The 22063-nt window shown below is 34.0% G+C and overlaps 2 protein-coding genes across 3 annotated transcripts; one reads left to right on the top strand and one right to left on the bottom strand.

The window, feature by feature from the left end:
• Positions 1-298: 298 nt before the first annotated feature.
• Positions 299-7008, bottom strand: LOC102608856 (uncharacterized). 2 transcript variants are annotated; one of them, XM_006488987.4, is made up of 13 exons: positions 5790-7006; positions 5405-5486; positions 5099-5290; positions 4845-4909; positions 4612-4771; positions 3997-4239; positions 3803-3919; positions 3407-3595; positions 3213-3294; positions 2105-3021; positions 1497-1998; positions 1193-1383; positions 299-1062 (listed from the first exon to the last, which is right to left on the bottom strand). In XM_006488987.4, the coding sequence occupies exons 1-13, from the start codon at positions 6806-6808 to the stop codon at positions 640-642; spliced, it is 4182 nt and encodes a 1393-aa protein (XP_006489050.1). In that variant the 5' UTR covers positions 6809-7006; the 3' UTR covers positions 299-639. The 2 variants fall into 2 exon arrangements, with proteins under 2 accessions (XP_006489050.1, XP_024948056.1); XM_025092288.2 differs by lacking the exon at positions 299-1062 and having other exon boundaries at positions 1194-1358; positions 5790-7008.
• A 7971-nt stretch (positions 7009-14979) lies between these two features.
• Positions 14980-21199, top strand: LOC102609147 (peroxisomal fatty acid beta-oxidation multifunctional protein MFP2). Its single transcript, XM_052439200.1, has 18 exons — positions 14980-15237; positions 15833-15904; positions 16014-16079; positions 16175-16231; positions 16304-16371; positions 16451-16532; positions 17376-17431; positions 17541-17843; positions 17929-18015; positions 18180-18354; positions 18459-18580; positions 18685-18848; positions 18932-19186; positions 19295-19416; positions 19522-19643; positions 19834-19982; positions 20059-20197; positions 20903-21199. Exons 1-18 carry the CDS (start codon positions 15135-15137, stop codon positions 20936-20938), a joined length of 2178 nt encoding a protein of 725 aa, XP_052295160.1. The 5' UTR covers positions 14980-15134; the 3' UTR covers positions 20939-21199.
• Positions 21200-22063: the final 864 nt, after the last annotated feature.

The raw sequence follows: 22063 nt of genomic DNA, 5'->3' as shown, positions 1-22063 counted from the left end.
TTTCTTTTCTAAATTTTTTAATATTCAATTTCGTTCCCCATGTTAAATAAAATACTAAAGAAAAACGTTAAACGCATAAAAAGTTAATGTAACCTTTTAAAATATAAATCGATTAATATTATTACGTTAATCTAATATCAATTTTTATGGTAAACTATGACATTTATCCTTCAATCATGTGTATTAAATAAATGGAGTATTGAAAATTTTAAAAGATTAGGTGGAAAATAAAGATTATGAGTGGACAAAAATGTCATTCTCTATATTGAAATTCAATTTTAGAATATGAATTTGGCAGTTATAGTAGTAACTAGTAAGTCCGTGTATCTCTTTCGATAGAATTAATAACTTGAAGCATCAAATTGTAAGGCCATAACGACTCTGGTTGAAGCATCAGTTCTTTGCTTTCTTTCCACTCTTGGTACTTTTGAGTGTCCGTTGCCCAAAGTTGTTACCCATTTTCACTTTAGTGTCCATTGCTCAGGGTTGTTGGCCTTATACAATTATTGAAGGCAAAAAGAAGTAAAGAAACAGAAAGTTCTAAGCTACTTCGTACTAGAATTAAGAATATGCCACTTCCTAGTTAAAGATGTGAAAGAAAACATTGGCTACACTTCATCATCAGAGTGCTGGACCAAATTACTGGTTACTCCTCTTCAATCTTTTCACGATGAAAGCAGCATTTTCATTTTCATGTTCATTTTGGCCATCGGATTCAGAATCTGCGGCACCCAGGGAGTCATCAGCCATAGGAGATAAAACCCTTTCGGATGCATTTTCATCATCTTTTGAGTCCTCACTTGAATTATCACCCGCCTCAGCAGCCTCGTTATCATTAGCTTCATTGTTTGAAGCATCTCCCTCCCCGACAGTGTCCAATATTTTGAAATCCCGTGAAGTGCTACGCTTGGCATGCCTCAACAAATTGATTTTGCTCACCTTGCTGAGCTGGATCAGATATTTTTCATAGTCTTCAATCTGGAAGATCAGGTCTGGGATGCATTTATTCTCCCTTTTAATCTTGTTCAGTATACCTTTACTACTAGCATTTTCTAGTTGACCCTGCAAAGTTTGCAATAATGCTACTGGTAAACAAGGAACACTAACTAACCAGCAATACAGAAAATGTAAAGTGATTATTCTATATGATATTACTCAGAGAAACAATGCTCAAAAGAATCTGAGTTCACACCCTCTGCATCTCCGCCACAAAGTTGTATAGAGGGACTGTGAGCTGCTTGCAAGTTAGTTCTACAAGCCTCTGGAACTCAAGACTAGGTAAAAGCTGCTTGCAACCTTTGGGGGCTATCCTAAGCTTTGACATCTGAGCTAAATGCTTGTAAAGCCTCGTAGCCAATCTGAGAAAATGCTCTGCTTGAGGGTCTGCATATTTTAAAGCAAAGAAGATGCATATTTTGAAGTAAAAGATGACGCATAATTTAGAAAGTATAACAGATGAAAACAGATTCATTGGCTAGCGTAAACCACACGCTTACCCTTAAGGCTCATCAAAACAAAAGAAGATAACACTTTGACAAGTGCTTCAGTCCTTGAGTAAAGATTTTCCTCAAATCCTAGTCCTGAAACGTGGTCTTCGTCGTGATTGACATGAATGCCTTTTTGGGTAACTAGAGAGAATGTCTTCACCTTTTTAATGGCCCAATCCATATCACTTACAACTTCTTCAGTTAATTGCAGTATACAAGACAAAATAGTAGTACTCGTTGAATGGTTTATGAGAGGGTATAATTCAGACACCTCTAATGAATCGCTGCTTCCTGATCCAGTGACCTTCAACAGCTCCTGGGCCAAGGACTGGGCCACAAATAAATCATTTGGAGGTGAACTTAAGCAAATGGCAAGCTTAACCACACTTTTCACTACATTGGCATTCGTGATGCTATTGCTTTTGCAGAAACCCTCGGCCCAGGTTCCATGAGAATTCTTCCATTTGCAAGGCAATTCATTGCCAATCATCACTATGATATCACAGAGAATCTGGGGGGAAAAAGTTCAATCTTAAACTTATATAGCTTAGTGAACAGAAACTTGATAAAATAAAAATTGCACGTAGCAGGAATGGAGCAGATAATAATGCATTTACCTCAACTTCACGGAAAAATGAAAGTAGAAGGAGCTCTGATACTAGTGGCTTCAAAAGTTTTTCAATGAACAATTCTTTGCTTCTTACATTTAGATCATCAAGCCTGGAGGACTCATCACTCTCATAATCCAAAGCATATTCAAGTTTGGAAACTGACAACAAATCTTCAAGCAAGCCAGTCAACTGTGAATTCTGTAAACTAATTGTGATCAGGTCTCTCAAGCAAATCAAGGCTAGACAGAGATGTTCTTCGACATCTTTTCTTACTTTACTCTCCTTTCTTTTCTGATCTGTTGTAGACTTTGGCCTAGATTTTAGCAAAAAAATCAATTTCAGCAACGGAGGACCCAGAACCTTCATGTCCCCATAAATCAACGTCTTTAATGGATCTTCCTTTCCAACAACAGGGGAAGATTTTATTTGATGAAAGGTAGTTTCCAAGACAAAAGAAATAATCTTAGAACAACGTTTTAATGTCTCGGCTGAGGAAGACTGGCTATGTTTTTGGGAAGTTGCAGTACTGTTAGAGCATTCAGTATGGTATAGTTGCAATACCGTTTGCAGTAGCTTGAAGATGCTTGAAGTTGCCAGAAAAGGAATTCGCTCTTGAGTGATGTTGCTGTTGCATGAATCAGGGATAGTGGCTGGTGTCCCATGAGCAGAAGCCCGGACATTCACTTTTCTAGCATTACTCTGTCTCGACACACCTGAATCCTTTTCCAGTGCGTCATGAAGAACAATATATTCAATTAGTTCCTTTTCAAGAGCACCCTTAGCTGCATCTGCTGCTTTTTCCAACTCATTAGCAATAGTATTTAATACCACTTCAATGATCCCTAGCAAAATCAAAGAACAGCATTTCCTTTTCTCCTCTGCAAGAGAAGTAGAGACTTCTTCCTGGGCCAGACCAAGAATGTCTGATCTGACATGAAGAAAAACAGAAATTAGTAAATATTAAGACCAGGGTCCAATAAACCTATTAAGATCTTCTAGAAATATTAAAATGCACAAACTTCACAGGACTTTTTGTGATTCACATTCCAACAAACAAGGACTCCCATGACAAAGGAAATTTCAGAAAATATAAGAGGTGGAAAATATTATGAACCTTCGAACTTTGCATTTCTTAGGAACTTCTGGATTTTCAATAAAGCAGTCGAAAATGATTCAGCAGATGAATTTTTTCCCTCCTGCAGTTTTCATGTTTGTGATGTGAGTGAGTCAATTCTGATTATCCTTCTTCCCTTTTTATTATCCGATTATCATAAATTGCATTATTTCATGCAGTACAAATAAAAATACCTCATTGTCTTGCGAAAGGGAGAAACCAAAACAAGTCCGTGCAGAGTCTGAGGGATGACTTTTGCCATGTGACTGGAGGACTAAAATCAAAGAGACACAATACAGAAGACAATCTAAAGGCTCATCAATAAAAGCTCTTCCATTTTCTACTTTAATACAAAGATTGACCCCAAGCTGAACATCTGAATCCTGCCAAACAAGTGCTTCAACATCAATACTGAATTTGGTCACTTATATCTATGTTGACCAATATGAATGATGCATGCAAAGTGATACGACATAAGAGTTCCTACCATAACAATTGAAAAAAATGTAAATATTTTACAGAACTTAAATTATTGCATGAAGTTCGAGCATGAACTTCAAATGAAGTACCATGAAGCATCAAATACTTACCTCCCTGAAAAAACGGAGGAAATGAGGCAAGAGAAAATCAAAGATGGGCCCACCAGCTGATGGATCCACCAAGACAAGCTTCACAAGCCCTTGATACATCACTTCCTTGACTTTTGCCTAAACGCACAATCCAATAGCTTAAGGAAGATGGCTCAAAAACAAATGAAGGAAATCCATGATTGACAAAGAAAAACCTGCTGATAAAGACATCTCTGCAGCAAGGCACTCAACTCTTGAAAGAGACCCCCGTGAGTGCTGCGAGGTATCTCTTGCTGGCTGCAACTGGCTTGGCTTGATGAATCTTGAAGAGACAATGAGCCATCCGTCTTGGATTGTTTTTCTGCCATTATGAGATCAATAATGGCATTTGTTGCTGCATGTCGAACTGCATCTTCTCGTCTAAACATGGCCTTCCGCACAACCAAAATGGTATAATCCTGCATAATTAAGTAAAACAAGCAGAAAAATACTGCTAAAAATGTCCAAAGCAAAATATTTGAAGTTAATAAAATTCAACTGGATTACGAAAGTTATTTAGAAAAATGGATACTCAAGATACAAAATAAATCTTGACAGTCATGGGCTATTGGATTTGAAACCTAAATACACATTCATAAATTTTTATTTTAAGTTGGCAACAATTTTTTTTTAATATCTTTCATATTTGAAAAAAAGAGCGATGCCCCAAATCCAAAATAAATCTTCATAATCATGAGTTACTGGATTTGAAAACTTCAAGAAAACAGAGATTATTCAATCTCAGATGCCCCATTATAGATCAATAACCTCAAACACGAGAAAATGTTTACCTGAAGATCACGGCTGAAATTGATGAGAGGCAAAAGTGCAGTAACAAGGTAAGTGGCAACCTTGCCATGCATGAAAGTGAAATAATCCAACAATTCCTTCAGACGAGAAACATGTTCCAACATCGGGTAAGGATAATTTTGAACCAGATTGCCTATCAGTCTGCAAATCAAATATTAATGCCACTGATAACCATGTCAACTAGAAAGATAACAAGTAATGAAGATGCAATTACCTTATGACTGACATGCTCTGTTCTGGCTTTAAAGAAAGGACACGAAATTTGCATTGCTCAACAATCTGCAGCACATTAACTAAATGAATTCTTACTGCAAAAAACAACCCAATACAACAATGATTACAAACTGGTCATAATTCACGCCACGTTGATTTCCCACTAATCAACCCCATTTTTTTATTCATTTAATTGATTCAGCAGCCTTATTCAATAATTAGTGAAAGACTTCTGCAGTCAACAATTATACCAACCTCACTCCTAGCCATATCATGCACCTCAAATAGAGTTTTCAATATCTGAATACCAAGCTTTTCAATGCCCAGCAGACCATTTGATTGACAGTGCTCTTTAAGGCTTCCCTCTTCCACTGACTCTAGCAATATAAAACCAAACTGAACAATGCTAGGCACAACATGCTCCCTTCCATAGTTACTCTCATTTACCTAACGACCCAATGAAAACAACAATTAATTTATATCTAAAGCATCTATTTATTTTGTGCATAAATGTGGCGGTAAGCACAGGCTGGGGATAGATATAAAGTAAAATGATATTACAGCTCTTAAGACAGCCTTCTCCACTACTTTGACACTCTGCAGAAATTCATCCTTGGAATCATTGGGTAGCCACATGCAATCTCTGGAAAAGAATCAATAGGTCACAAACAAATTGGCATTAGTACCAAACAAGATGAAATTAAGGTCATTGACTGAAGTCCTAAAAGACTTTATGTTCTGATAATATCAAAGTAACCAAGACTAACAACCAACTGATCCACCATAAAGACATTCCAAATCCTATGTAAAATGCACAGCAGAACCAAATACAACAATCATTGAATAAGAATCAAAACTTCAAAAATCTAGTACTTCACTACTGATCCATGAATTTACAACCAGAACTGAATCTAATTGGATGAAAATATTTAGAAGCATTTAATACTTGGAAAACTTGTAATCTCGATAAGCTGTAAGCAGAGCTGTTTTCAAAATCCCCATAGCACTCTCACTGAACTTCCTAATCCTTGCAACCGACAACAACACAGCAACTGCAAAATGATTAAAAGCTCGAAGATCCAACTTCACAAGCCCCATAACCTCTTGTCCCAATGAAGGATCCTGCTTCACTGCGAAATTCACATGAAGCAACACAGTCCCTTCAACTTGCCTAACAATTGAAGTAACTTTCGAACCCATTTTCGATCCAAAAAACACCACAATCCCTTCAATAACTTCCCTCTTATTAAACCCTCTCGATGCCAAAACTAACAACTGGTACACAAGCGTAGGCAAGTCTTGCAAGTCCACAATCTTCATTCCCTCAAACACCTTCATCAAAAACTCACTACACCTCCTCTTATCAAAAAACCCCAATTCCCTCACAATCGAAACCAATTTCAGCAACAAACCTTTTGACCAATCGCAATCAAGAAGACGATCGAACACTAAATTCACATAATCCCCGCCTTTCTCACTCTCTCTCAGCAAATCAAAGCACTTGGGCAATAAATCAAGCATCTGGGCATCATCCAAATTCACAACTTGTTTCATATCCGATAAGATTAAGTCTAAAATTATTTTAATTTCGTTAACTGGGACGTCACTCAAGAGGGTGTTAAAGAAACGAATTGTTTTGACAGAATTGGAGTCGCGTGGGATTTTGAGCGATGTGAAGAGGTGGGTGTAAGCTGAAAGAAGTGAAGATAAGAGAGAGGAAAGGGAGGGAGTGTGATGAGAGAGAGAGATTAGAGAGAGAAGAGAACATGTGTATTCGGAGATTGCCTGAGAAGGTGACTGAGAAGACGCGCGAGAGTGGAGAAATGAAATCAGGGTTTCGTGGGATTGTGGAGAGAGGAGGTATTCAGGCAATGAAACCACATCGGTTTGGTGGTTTTTTTGCGCCGCCAGGCGGATTATGTCCGCGTCCGTCAGCGGCGGAGATGCTGCTGCAGCGGTGGTCATAGCAATGATTTTTTTTTTTTTTTTTTTGCCGTTGATTTCTTTTGTGTGTGTTCTTCGATAATTGGATGCTTTAAAGAGCGGGAATTTTGGTTTTGTTCACATTTGCGCGGGGAACATCCAGGGCATTTTGGGTAACTCATGAGGTTGCGGCTTTGGGCTTTTGATCGCCTTGGAAGGGAAGTTGGACTATTGGCACCCCTTCAGTAGTCTTATCTTTTGCGTTATATTTAATGATAAATATAAATAAAATTAACTTCACTTATATTTTCTCTTTCTTTGGTCTATTTTACTCGCACACAACAACCATAAGTGGCACACTGCAGCCTGCTATCAAACTTCTTAGTAGGGATGGCAAAAGTTCCCACGGGAACGGGTATTCTCGGAGATTTTCTCCATTCGGAGAGGGTATGGGGATAATTTTATACCCAATTTTTTATTCGGGGAGGGGACAGAGAAATTTTTTTACCCAATTTCTTATTCGGGGAGGGGACGGGGATGAGGTGGAATCCCCATCCCCTACCCATTTCCCCATTTTAATTTTTTAAAATTACTAGTAAATAAATTATAAAATTATAAATATTAGTAAAAATAAAAAATATCAAAATATTTATATTATTAAACTTTTAAGTCTAATTAACTAATTAAAGTCCTAAATTTTTATTTAGGACATTAAAAAGACCGAGTAGATTCTAATAGCCAAATATTTTTTTTTAATTTTAATATTCTTTAAATATTTTAAACTTAAATATATTTTTTATTTATTTATAGATGTTATAATTATCCACAACGAATCACAATTTTAATATCTAATCTAATATTTGCTTTTGATTTGCTCCGATTTAACTATTGTGTTGTAAAGGGAATAGTCCACATTTATAAAGTGTCCACGCCACCATTGAAAAAGTTAATTTTGAATCTAAATTCGATTTTATTTGTAACAATTTTGTATTAAACTATTAATTTGTTCATGATAGTTTGTAAAAGAAGTTTGTATCCCTTGCATGTTGCGTTACTTACTAATTTAATGTATGTGACTTTTGTAATAGATATTAATGTAAGATATATTTTGAACTTTACTTTTATTTGAATTTTTTATTTTAATATGATTAATTCAAAATTGAAAAAAAAATGTATTAGTTATTCGAAGATCGGGGACCCTCGGAGATCCCCTGTTATTATTCGGGGAGGGGATTGAATTCTCTCAAGTAATTCTGACGGGGACGGAGAGGAGACGGGGACATACGCAAAATATCGGGAATGGGTACGGAAAGATCGGTCCCCTCCCCTCCCCTCCCCATTACCATCCCTACTTCTTAGCCAAATTTTCTAATGCGTAATTCGCAGAACTTAAAAAAAAAAAAATCTACAATTTTCCATTAATCACAGGACCCACGCTACTGCAGAACATGCCTGAAGGCTGAAGGTGAGGTTGAACAAGTAGCCTCTGCTTTTGCACACTTAGGCACCAAGTGTATTCAATCCCGCTGTGTGTACTGTGTAGCCTTTCATCACCAACATCGTACCATATTTAAGGGTGCGTTTGGAATTAAGGTTGGACAATTATAACTTAAAAACTACAATAGTAAAGTGTTTGATAAATATCAACTATTTTAACTTTTAAGCTATGTTGATATAATTTTTTACTTATATAATAAAAAATCTATTATATCTTCAATAATTTCATCAAAATTATTATTTAAAATTTATATTTATTATATATTACTAATTTTTATTTAATACTTACAATTTTTTTTTCTCCGCAGCTGTAACTTAAAAATTAGAACACTTTAATCCTAAACGCACCTTTAGTGTGAGTAAGTGTTGATCCAAGTTGCCTTTCTTTTTCAGGCACTTGCTCGCAGGCTCGTCATCAGTTCTTCTATCTTAGGATGATTTACTTGCTTAATCTTCAACAAGAAGCCACGTTCACATCCAAATGAAACAGAGGCAATCTCGAGAGTGGATCCGTAAAGCTTCTCATTGGGTCTGTTCCCAGGGATTTGATTGTGGAGGTAATCAAAGAATTTCCAAGATTCCTCCATTTTTATAATTCTTTAAAAAATAAATAACTTCACTTCCATTTGCCAGATCCACATCCATTCTTTGTTTTTTTCTCCTTCTTCTCATCATCATCATCATCATCATCTGGATTCGCTTTCATTTCCCTTCCTTTAAACCTCAAACTCATTGCACAACAACATGAACTGGAGATAAGTAATCAATATTAACCATTAAAATTCTTAGAACAAAATTAACCATTTTTTATCACATACCTGTTGCGTCCGCTTCGAACGACGTAAGAATAGATCAAAGAGACACTGGTTGCGAGTTGTGTAAATAATACTCACTCAACAGCTATTATACAAATACAGAACCGCCTTCAACGGTTGCCAGTCCATACCTGAATTATCCACTCACTAATTTCAGTCGTTAGATCTCTTACTTTTAAATCAAATGGTTATATTAGAGAGAGAGAGAGACAAAAGCTGTAGCTAGATCCTAATAATTAATCGAGTTCTTGAAAGGAAATTGAATCTCTTCATACAAAAAAAAAAAAAAGAAACAAAAAGAGGGTCATTCCTCAATGATCGAGAATCTCATTACATGAGACGACTTATAGAAGATTTGTTGAAAGTTAAAAGTATTGTCTGTCGGATTACATAAACGGAACTCTTTGGTCGGTGAAACGGATGTTTTTCACTTTTTGTTCGGATATTCATGAGGATTTTCACTGTTCCTGAGAAGAAGGTAAGGTGACGGGAATTTGCTATTATCGTCGTCTTCAAACCTTAGGACTGTACATCATTTAAGGGGTGGCAAAACGAATAATCGAATCGAATCTTAATTGAATTTTCAACTATATACGTCAAAATTCTAATAATTCAGATTCGATGATCTAAATGTAAGAAGCAAAGAATTGTTCATTGAAAAACTTTTGAAGCCACTAATATCAGATCTCCTTCTACTTTCATTTTTTCCGTGAAGTTGAGGTAAATGCATTATTATCTGCTCCATTCCCGCTACGTGCAGTTTTTATTTTATCAAGTTTCTATTCACTAAGCTATATAAGTTTAAAGTGATTATTCTATATGATATTATCGTTAGCTTCATTGTTTAAATATACGGTTAGTGAAAGAATCGTTAGTGATTAGGTACTTTACAACTACAACACGATAAGCAATCAAAGTTGCATGAAAGAATCAGTAATTAGTAGTTAGGTTAGAGGTGAAATATGCATGTTACGGGGAAGTAGAAAACATGTCAATTTGTTATCATAAAGTGAATATCCAATTTAAGAAGATAATAATAACTGGATTTTGAATTCAATTTCACTTTGTTTTAGTATTATGTATGATATCTCACGAACATGATATCAGTGCAAAATGTATAAGTAATGGGATTTGAATTTATATTAATGCCATATATACTAGCTATGAAAATGACGAATTCTAAACGGATTTTGCTATTTAACAAGTAATTAAGGGGTCTAGCAATCAATTAATAAAAAAGTAATTCAATATAACATTGCTACAAAGAAATTAAACTATATATAACAACTATTTCAATGAGACTGATGATAATTATATCTAAGGTTTGATCGAACAAACGGGCAAGAGCAGCAAAAGCTAATCTTAATTTTGCAAATCCATCAGCTCATAAAAATCTTTCATTTTTTTTAATAGATCAGTCTCGTAGATCTTGTCAAATCAACGCTCATTATTTAATATGTTCTTGCACTTATAAAAAAAAATTAATTTAAAAAATGAACCCAAAAGTAAAAATTAAGATCGTCAATTCTAACATAAAAGTTGTTAAATAAGTCTATCAAACTAATTAAATAAAGATGATTATAAAAAATCTAAAAATGTTAGACAGTAATATTATCAAAGAAAATTTTATTATTCGAAAGAGAGTATACAAAAAGCTTTAAAAGTATGCTTGAGATGTTTAATATGTTGTTTTTTTTTATAGTCAAGACGACTCTTACCAATCCCATAGCACCGTATGTTGTTTTTTTATAGTCAAGACAACTCTTACCAATCCCATAACACCGTGACCTTGTTTTTTCGGCTTCTAAATCATATTTGGAAAGGCCGAATTATATTAATAAACTACAAATAATAAAAAACAAACTAATTTTATGTTAGGTCTATTATGTATTTTAAGTATTGGACTAATAGTCCATTATGTATTCAATAATCATCTTTAATTTAAATATTTTTTTAACTTTTAGCTTTATTACAAATTTATTGTTAAAATTGATGGAATAATGCCCAGGCTTTAAGAGGGTCTGAACTCGAAAAAGTCTAGTTTAAGTCCGCAATTTGTCATCCCAACTTTTAAATAAGTCATGTTTATAGCATGGCTGATTGAAGTACTTCTCCCCAGAAAATGCTAAAAGCTGATAGTTACATATCATGAACCTTTGTGTTATGGTACCAATGATTGAAGTGATCATTTCAAATATTTCCATCGTACTCGAGTTAAACATATGTTTGGGTAGCGCTATACATCTTAAATTTATTATTTTAAAAAATAATTTTAATTGATATGATATTTATTTATTAATTAGTAAAATAATAAAATTAATTCATTTAGTTCACGTAAAAAATTACTAACCACTCAATTAATAACGTATTATTTAAGATAAAAATTGGAATATCTTTATTATTCTATCTGATTATCTCTTTTAAAGACAAAAATTAATAGTATTTGATCAGCTTTTTTCTTTTTTCAAATTTATCATGCCAATATGTTTTAATATTTAGTTATCAGTATTTTTAATATTATAATACAATTTTTACTCATAATACAACTATAAAATAGCCACAATCCCTTTCGCAACGTTAGAAGAAAATTTTGTCCCCCCCATGCCAATGCCCAATACTTGCCCTCTATTTGAAGAAAAAAAAAAAAAATCTCCGCTGATGCACATTCATTGACTTTTTGAAGAAAATCTATTTTAAACATGTGTTAAAATTAAATTTAACTGATATGCCTTTTAAAGGTTTTTTATATATATATAAAAAGAAAAAATGCTTTCAATAATCAGCATTATTTTTAAGAGTTATGTGGAGAGGAGAGGGATATCAATCATTGGATAAATATCTTGAAAAATTAATAAGATTTCTTAAAAGGAAATAATTGGCTTCCAAATCTTCTACCAGTATCAAACATTTAATAGCGACAAGTATTTTTATTTTCTAATCATCCATCTTAGGAGATGATATATATCGGCTACATAGTCAAAACGAGCAAGTCTCTTTCTTTCCTTTCATTTTCTCCCTCACATTACTTTCCCACGAAACAAACAAGTCGATTGCGAAAGTGATAAAATCGTTAAAAACGATAACATTGTATTGTGTGAACTTCGGATTTGTCAGAAATCGCATCTCCGGCGCTTCTCAACCCTCCATGAACCTACATACGTCCTCAACCGACCGCCTACATTGAAACCAATAATTCAATGACACGTAGGATAAAGTGGCCCCGCGGGTCTCAATCGGGCCCAGCAATGTAAAATTATCACATCATATCCATTACGTGGCTTGCCGTTGCAGAACACGATCACGAAATTGAAAGTTTCGAGAAAAAATTGTTTTATTTTGATACAACAAACTTCTTCCTTGACGCGCGCGCTAATTGTAAACGACACGATCCGCTCGTGGAGAAATTTTATAATACATTTGTTTTACTATGTCAGTTATACAACAATAAATAATATTATGATATATGTGTATTTATTTTATAAATTATCATATAAGTGGTGGTTATATTAAACTCAATTACACATGTCATATATGTATTAATTGATTGTAATACAACAAATGTATTCTAAAATTTCTCCCGCTCGTGTTCTGCGTTGTCAACTCGTTTGTTACAAAATTAATATTTTATCACAAATTAACAATGAATAAACCTTGATCAACCGTATTATAAAAAAATTAATATATACATAATAAATCATGTTCTAATCATGATATGAAAAATTTACCTCTTGAACTTTATGTTTCTTTAATACAAATTATAATTTATTGGGATTTACATTGTACGTGAAAATTCTAAGTTAAAAAAAAAAGGTGTTGTGATGAGGTGGCTTGAATATTTAAGCTCAAAATAAATTAGATTCTCAAAATAATAATAAAAAATCCCCCAACACATTCACATTGAAAGATTTGTAAAGCTACCCATGTGGAAAGAAAAGTAGTTTTCAAACTAAATAAGTCATTTTCTATCATGGTATATTAACATTAAGAGTGATGATACAGTCATAAACTCTTATACAAATTTATTTTGTATAAATTGATTTGATATTAATTCATTAGTTGAATGAAAATACAAAATAATAAAAATAAATCATATGAACCAAGAGATATTTAATTCAACCAATTTTATCATGCTACATCTGTTTGTATAAAATAAATTTATACGAGAGTTTGTGACTATATTATTACTCTAATATTAATTATACGATTACAATTTACAAACAATTTGTACAAATAAAAAATGCATCAAATAATACAACATGCAATGATTGGTTAGATAAAAGTATTTTACGGCCCATAAAATAATTTTTAAGGAGCTGCTACCTTACATTTAACGTAAGATACAACTCTCTCTATCAGCGGTGGGCCCTAGTGGAGCTCACGGCTTAGTTGTGTGAGAGGTTGTACGTAAGGTAGTCAAATCCTATTTTTTATTAGTTGTTATAACTTTTCAACCAATCATTTTATGTCACATCACTCTATTCACAATTATTTAGACTATATACTAGTAGTTATATAATTATTTTTATATCAATATTGCCAAATTATAAACTTAGAAGATACTTAAAATAGAATATTGACATTTTTTGTTGTTTCACTTAAGATTTTACATTAAAGTGAAAACTGAATCTTACCTAAACAGATATGTTATAATATAAATTAAATATTAAAACTCAAAATGGATAATTAGGCCTCCAAATATTTGAAAGAAAATTTTGTTCAAGTAAACATATGAAAAAACTTAAATCTCTTTCTATATTTTTAACAATAGTGATTTATTAAATTAAATCATACTAATTTAGGAATCGTAAAAAAGTCAAAACGCAACAATAAATTCGACTAGAACCGAAATGGCAACTTGTTAAAAGATCTTAGTATAAGTCTTTTAGCTGCGCATATTGTTGGTTTAAAATTAGAAAAATTATCTCTGCACTATTTTTCTTTTGTCATATGTACATCTAACCATCACAAATTTTTGATGTATGCTTTGCACCACCTTTATTTTTGAATTTGTATCGATTAACCACTTTGATACTGAAAAATGACTATTTTATCCCTAAATGAATTAAAGACCATTTTATTCTACAAAATTTTAAAAAATAAAAAAAATATAATTATAAGAATATCCCTGAGTTTAAAAAAAGAAATAAATCTTTAATCCAATATGTTAATTTTTTATAGTTATAATTTCATTTAAAAATTATCATATTAATTTTTTGTAATCATAATTTTATTTTATTTGTATGGGGAAGTGCTTGATATTATTTGTAGGGAAGTTTATAATAATTATACGGAGCTTTTGTCGTCATGTTAATTTTTGTAAACTTCCTTATACTTAATTTAATTACAAAAATTAAATAAAATTATAATTTCAAAAATTTATAATTACAAGATGTTATTTTTTATAATATAATTTCATTTAAAAATTATCATCTTAGATTTTGAGATTTATTTATTTTATTAAATTTAGGGGTATCGTTGTAATTATATTTTTATTTTTTAAAATTTTATAGGATAAAATAGTTTTTTAATTCATTTAGGTAAAATAGTTATTTTCAATATAAAAATAATTAATTAATACAAATTTAAAAATAAAAATAATACAAAATACATGTCAAAATTTTATAATAATTTAATGTATATATAACAAAAGAAAGGACCGAAAGGTATTGCAGAAATAATTTCCCTTTAAATTATAAGAATTGGCTGAACAAAAGAAATTTCAAAAGTGAGGTTGAAATCCCGCTCACAGCGTAAACCAAGATAATTGGAGCGTGTTGTTGCTTCCCGCGAGCGGGAGTGGGCATGTTAAATGAGCAATCCTCATCCAAATAATAATAATAAATGATGATATGATGATGTAATTACAGCATCATCATCGTCCTCATAATCTACCTCTTCCCTCTCGAGCTTATTGTGTCAGCTTAAACACGACACCTACAATTGGACCACCATACATTAAATATATAAAACACAACACAAAGATTTCCAATTCGATATAAAAACCGAAACCCAAAACAAATTTGGAAAAAAAAAAAAATTCAAAAGAGACTGGACTGATGGCTAGCGGCACCAAAGGAAGAACAACTTTGGAGGTTGGAGCTGATGGGGTTGCTATCATCACCATCATCAATCCTCCTGTCAATTCTCTCTCTCTTGATGGTAACTTTTTTTTCTATTATATTTTAGATCTTAATATTTTTCTTTTCTTTTTTCCCTTATATTTTTGGTTGGCTGGGTTGTTTGATTTGTTTTGTGTTTCTTTTTGTATATTTATATACCCATTTGGCGTAATAGCTTTGATTTGCTGTTTTTGTCTCACGGGTTATTATTGATGTTGTTGTAAATTGTTCCAAAATATTAAACGATTCATTTTGCTTGAAAAAATTTGAGTGCAGTGCGGAGCCGTGTTATGCTTGTTATTGATTTCACTTGAGAATAGCAACAATTTTGGTGGAGGCTGAAATTCTCCCCTTTGGTCTTTGATTTAGTTCAGAAATAGACCAAAAAAAAAAAAATCAAATCGTAGTTCAGGAGATTGACTATAGATTAGAATTGGATCCCATTTCAACTTTAAATTTTGCAGCTGCTAGCCCCTTGAATCATCTGGACAGTTTTTTTTTTTCTTCAAAAATCATTGTTGTTAATATTTTTTAAAAAGAACGTTGTATTAGTAATAATTGTGATAAATTGTGTAACTCATCTCTCTCTCTCACTCTCTCTCTCTCTCTCTCTATATATATATATATATATTCAGTGTTATTCAGTTTGAAAGAGAACTACGAGCAAGCCTTACGCAGAGATGATGTCAAGGCGATTGTTGTTACAGGTGAGTACAAAGAAAACAGCTTATATGGAGATATTATGTTGTCGTTATCTCTCTAGCTATCCATGCAGATCAATGTTTTGTGAACCTAATATCTTATTTCATGGAGCAGGTGCCAAGGGTAAATTTTCTGGTGGATTTGATATTACATCATTCGGAGGACTTCAAGGGGGACAGTGTATGTTTATTTGTAGATTATTTTTTCATTTTACCTGCTTATATATATATTCTGGTAATACATGCTTCAATAACGTTTCCTTAACCATTTTTCAGTGGCAGAACCAAAACCTGGTTATATTTCAGTAGAAATTTTGACCGACACTGTAGAAGGTATATTCCTGTTTGAAAGCTCTCTGGTAAGTTGTGCTTATGTAGATTGGTTATTTAATTTTTAATTTCCAGGTGGGAGAAAACCTTCAGTGGCTGCCATTGATGGCCTTGCCTTGGGTGGAGGATTGGAGGTTGCAATGGTATGTATCAGCAAATCTTTTGGACCGCTTGGTATTCTACTTAATTTTATGAGACGACCTTATTTTTCTGGTCTATCAGGCCTGTCACGCACGGATATCTGCACCTTCTGCACAATTAGGCCTTCCTGAACTTCAACTTGGACTTATTCCTGGATTTGGAGGTATGATTTATTTGATTTGAATGTGGATAATTATGTGGTTCTCATTGCGCTTTGTAAGAACTAGAGATTCTGACTAGGAATTTTTATGAGAAGAACTAGAGATTCTGCCTGAAGGTTTTCATCTCTGTTTCTGTTGTACAATTCAGTTGAATTGAATTATATTCTACTAGCTTCAATATTCAATGCAATATTTTATCCATTAAATGGAGCAGAAGGTGATTTAGACTAGATATCTTTCAAATGATGTGGGATTCCAGTTCTTTTTTCTAGGAATCTAATTAGGCAAACTTATCCATGATCGTTTATTTCTCTATAAAAGGGGGGGGGGAAAATGGCATCTAATACCCCACCAGTTTGGAAATAAAGCTTAGTTGCGGCAGTTAATATTTTGTGTAATTTAGATGGCAGGAGCTGTACTGTTTCATGTGAGCCAAATGCTATTATACACATGCATATGCACACAGATACACCCATTATTGTTCTGGATCAGGCATAATATTGTCATATGGTTTATGATTCATTTTTTAGAACTACATTGCTTGCTGCTATTCTAAACTCGATTGGCACGCGTGTCTATTGAAAGATGCCTCTATGATACTCTTTTGAGGATCATAACTAATATTAGCTTGGGCTAAAGTTTGTTGATCAATGTACAAATGGGATATGTAGTCGACAAATGGGGTTTTTTTTACTGTGTAGTATAACAGGTAGCAAAGTTATCTTTTACAAAGTTATCTGCAATTTTATGATGTTAAATGTGAATAGTTGGTGTTATTTGACATAGCTGAATAATTTGTCCATTCCTTTGCTATTGCAACTCTTATGCTCCTGATATTTGCTCAGGCACACAGCGACTTCCACGTCTTGTTGGTCTTGCAAAGTCCCTTGAAATGATGTTGGTATGTTTTGGCTAATTCTTTCTCTTGCTTGAATTATTGCGTGGGATATTTCAACATGATTGTTGTAAACTTTTCAATTAACTTATCCATCTTCCCTGCGTCTAAATAGACGTCAAAACCAGTTAAAGGGGAGGAAGCTCATTCTTTGGGACTTGTGGATGCTGTCGTTGCTCCTGATCAGTTGGTAAGCATAGCCCGTCAGTGGGCCCTGGATATCTTGGAGCACCGAAGACCATGGGTTGCTACTCTTTATAAAACTGACAAGATAGAGCCCCTTGGGGAGGCAAGGGAGATCTTCAAGTTTGCTAGGGCTCAGGCCAGGAAGCAGGCTCCAAACCTGACTCATCCGATAGTTTGCATTGATGTTGTTGAAGCGGGTGTTGTGTCTGGTCCACGGGCCGGACTTCAGAAGGTACTAATCTGTCTCCATCATTTTTTGCTTCCTTTAAAGTTACAGCTAACATGGAATTGTCTGGTGAAAACATTTTTACTTTCAGGAAGCTGAAGATTTTCAAAAACTTCTTCGTTCTGAGACCTGCAAAAGCTTGGTCCACATTTTCTTTGCTCAACGTGGGACCTCAAAGGTTTAAATGGGTTTCACTGCTAGATTTCTGTAGTTCATCCTTAAATCATTGGCAATAAGTCTCTGTTTTATTCAAGTTCCAATCTTGTTTCATGCTTAACTGATCCTAGTGTCAATGTTTTGACCTTTCAACAGTGCTAACACTTGGCTCTTAACAATGGATAGGTTCCTGGGGTAACTGATCTTGGTTTGGCCCCGAGACGAGTGAAAAAGGTTGCCATTCTTGGTGGAGGATTAATGGGCTCTGGAATAGCTACTGCATTGATTCTTAGTAATTATCCTGTTATCCTGAAAGAAGTAAATGAAAAATTTCTGGAGGCTGGGATTGGTAGAGTCAGAGGTGAGGCACTGCCTTATATTATCCTTGTATTATAGTGTCATATATCCAATTTTCATTTGTTTTCTCAATAATATTTTTTCATTCATTTTTTGTTCCCTCTTCAGCCAATCTCCAAAGCCGTGTCAAGAAAGGAAAGATGACTCAAGAAAAGTTTGAAAAAACCATGTCTCTTCTTAAGGGAGTTCTAGACTATGAAAGCTTTAAAGATGTGGACATGGTCATAGAGGTAGTTCAAAATACGTGTTGGTTTACTATACCCTTGTAATTGTTTATTATCAGAAGTTTAATGGGTCTTGTCTCTATTATTTTTGGTTGATGCTTTTGGAACAGGCCGTTATTGAAAATGTTTCTTTGAAGCAACAAATCTTTGCTGATCTTGAGAAATACTGTCTGCCACATTGCATACTTGCATCTAACACTTCAACAATTGACTTGAACTTGATTGGTGAGAGGACCAATTCAAAGGATCGAATTGTTGGTGCCCATTTCTTTAGGTAGTATCCACTGTAAAGTTGTCATTCTTCTCTCTCCTGCCTTCTTATATTGACCCAAGGATTGAAATGTGCTTCCGATGCAGTCCGGCTCATGTCATGCCACTCCTGGAAATTGTTCGTACCAACCAGACTTCTCCCCAAGTAATTGTGGACTTACTAGATATTGGGAAAAAGATTAAAAAGACTCCAATTGTGGTTGGTAATTGCACAGGCTTTGCTGTCAATAGGATGTTCTTCCCGTACACACAGGCTGCCTTTTTGCTTGTTGAACATGGTACAGATCTCTATCAGATTGATAGGGCAATTACCAAGTTTGGAATGCCGATGGGCCCATTCAGGTATATAATACATATTCAATATGTGATTGGTGATTTTCTTCTCACTGCTGGTTTTGAAACATTTGACGTCTCCTGAATGGGCTTCATATTTCATTTATTTCAATGCAGATTGGCAGACCTGGTTGGTTTTGGGGTGGCAATTGCAACTGGCACGCAATTTATTGAGAATTTCCCGGAGCGAACCTATAAATCAATGATTATCCCAATTATGCAAGAGGATAAGAGAGCAGGTAGAAATTTGGCTGTTGAACTGTGGGAGCTGGCAATTTACCATTAATCAACTTCTATTTAACTTCCAAATAGACTTCTAAGTGTCTGTTATGAACTTCTTTCAGGTGAAACCACTCGCAAAGGTTTCTATTTGTATGATGAGAGACGAAAAGCTAGCCCAGATCCTGAAGTAAAGAAATTCATTGAGAAGGCTAGGAGCATGTCTGGTGTTGCCATTAACCCTAAGGTCCCTTCTTTCTTTCTCACTGGCTATTCGAAACTTTGTTGCACTGGTGTCTTCCCACTTACTGTTCTTGGAGCTGGAATTAAATTTAATACTAAACCACAAATGATTGAAATCAGGAACAGCAGAGTATGATTATGAGTATGTAATATGGAACTCTTTCACATATTCTTTGTCATTGAATCTTGTACAGTTTGCAAAATTATCTGAGAAGGATATTGTGGAGATGATATTCTTTCCGGTGGTGAATGAGGCCTGTCTTGTCTTTGCTGAAGGTATTGCAGTCAAGGCAGCTGACCTTGACATTGCGTCTGTTATGGGCATGGGTTTTCCAGTTTACAGGTTTGTAACTTTTATTCATAGAGGGTTATTTCAATCCAGTTCATGCTTTAAGAACTTGCTCTGCTATTTTAATCAGGGGAGGAATCATGTTCTGGGCCGACTCTCTTGGATCGAAGTACATTTACTCACGATTGGAGGAATGGTCAAGCTTGTACGGAGAATTTTTTAAGCCATGTGCTTTCTTGGCTGAAAGAGCTGCCAGGGGAGCTACTCTGGTAAGAAATCTGAAACTATTATTTTCTTATTTAGAATGAAAATCTTCAATTTACTCGCATTTATTATTAAGAAATTAAAAAAAAGTCATTAATCTGACTCTTAATTGTCATCATCTTCTAAATGAAAATGGAAGGAATTGAAGTTTTCGTACTTTTAAAGAATATATTAAAGATTGTTATTCCCCCGAAAGAGTGACTTGAAGTTTACCCTTTTCGACATATATAGTTGCAATGATGAATCCACGAAATATTACGCGGTACATCACAAAATATTCAGGACCCACTGCTGCATGGCCCATCTCGGGCAGCTGCACCATGATAAAAAGTTATGGTTTGCGTTAGACACGACCCCTTGAAAAAGCAAGTTGTCAAATGAAGTGGGTCACTTTGATGTCTTGTGTTATGATTCTCATGAAGTGGGATATTCTGATGGGTCCTTATGGACCACAAATTTTTGAGAACCACTTGGTTTTGGTACCCTTTCCCTTAAAAAAGCAAAACTGGGTGGCCAAAACCATCCATTTGTTTCAACTCCAGGCAAATAATGATATGAAATTGACCCGTGAGCTCTGATCTTCTTCTATCCACCATACAACGACAACACATTTTTCTGGCATGCAAAATTTTTCACGTTTTTGCTTTTAATTTTTTTCCCCACATTGTGCCTGCCTGCTCACTCATAATTTGTTTGTTGATTCTTTGCAGAGTGCTCCGGTGGAACAAGCCAAGTCTAAATTATAAGATAAAACTTTGCTTTGTTTGTTGGTTGTTGAACTTAGGGAACAATTTCAGAACATTTTTCTTTCTGCTGTGCTGCTTTCTCTTTTCAATTCCCAGATGAGATATGCTCGGCAGGATCCAAATAATTTATGTGATAATAAATTATGTTATATAAACATTTCTATGTTAAAAATGTCCTATAGGCAGTCTAAAGGCAATGTTACATTCTTATTTTCTTATTATTATCACTTTTAATAAAGATTTTATGTCTTTTTTTTTTCATCAGACTTTTTTTAGAAAAATAAATAAATAAATGTGCGAAATCTTATTAAAGGGAAAAAAGAAGAGTTAAAAAAAAATACAGTAATGAGAATCTGTGGTAGAATGGAAATGCATGCCACGAATTAAAGATAAGCAATTTAATCACTGAAGCAAGAGCTATGTGGACACGAAAGTTCTCCAATCCCATTAGTTTTGTTTCACTTGTTTGAAAAGTTGTCATATTATTTGAATGCAATTAAGCAATTAATAATTAATCACAAAATTCGAATTTTGTGAGTATTTGTTGCCACAGGAGATCGGAACTTCAACACAATTAGTTAATTGATTGAAGTGCATTGCAAAAGTCCTTATAAATTAATCTCATTTGACTGTTCGTCCTTAATTATTATTATTATTATTTTTTTTTAGCAATCCTTTTGGATCAAGACTTTTCGTTCTTGAAAAATATAATAAAAATATCTTAAGCAAAGTTCCTATCCAGTACCCACGGTGTTAACTGTTCTTTTGTTATTTTATCAACAATGGATGCCATTGTTCTAAACTTCTAATTGCAAGATTATATGATTGTTTACATTTATCAACAAAATTGTAAGAAAAAGAAAAAATTCCTTATGACTTAACACACACATTCAAATAATTTAAAGGACATCAAGAAGTTCCCCATACAATTTCTAATTTTCTATGATATGCTTGTTACACGTTGTCAAAGAGGGGATAAAATAAAACTATGTGGTTGCAACTAGAGCTGGCAAAACGGGTCATCGGATCGTGTTCGTGTCGTGTCAAATTTAGGTCGATCCAAACCCGACCCATTTAATAATCGTGTCAAACTATTGAGACCCAAACCCGACACGAAAAAATAAT

This window comes from Citrus sinensis, chromosome 1, assembly GCF_022201045.2.
Source record: "Citrus sinensis cultivar Valencia sweet orange chromosome 1, DVS_A1.0, whole genome shotgun sequence".
Taxonomy (NCBI): domain Eukaryota; kingdom Viridiplantae; phylum Streptophyta; class Magnoliopsida; order Sapindales; family Rutaceae; genus Citrus; species Citrus sinensis.
Note: the sequence above shows the minus strand (reverse complement) of the source record. Positions and strands in the feature narration are given on the sequence as shown.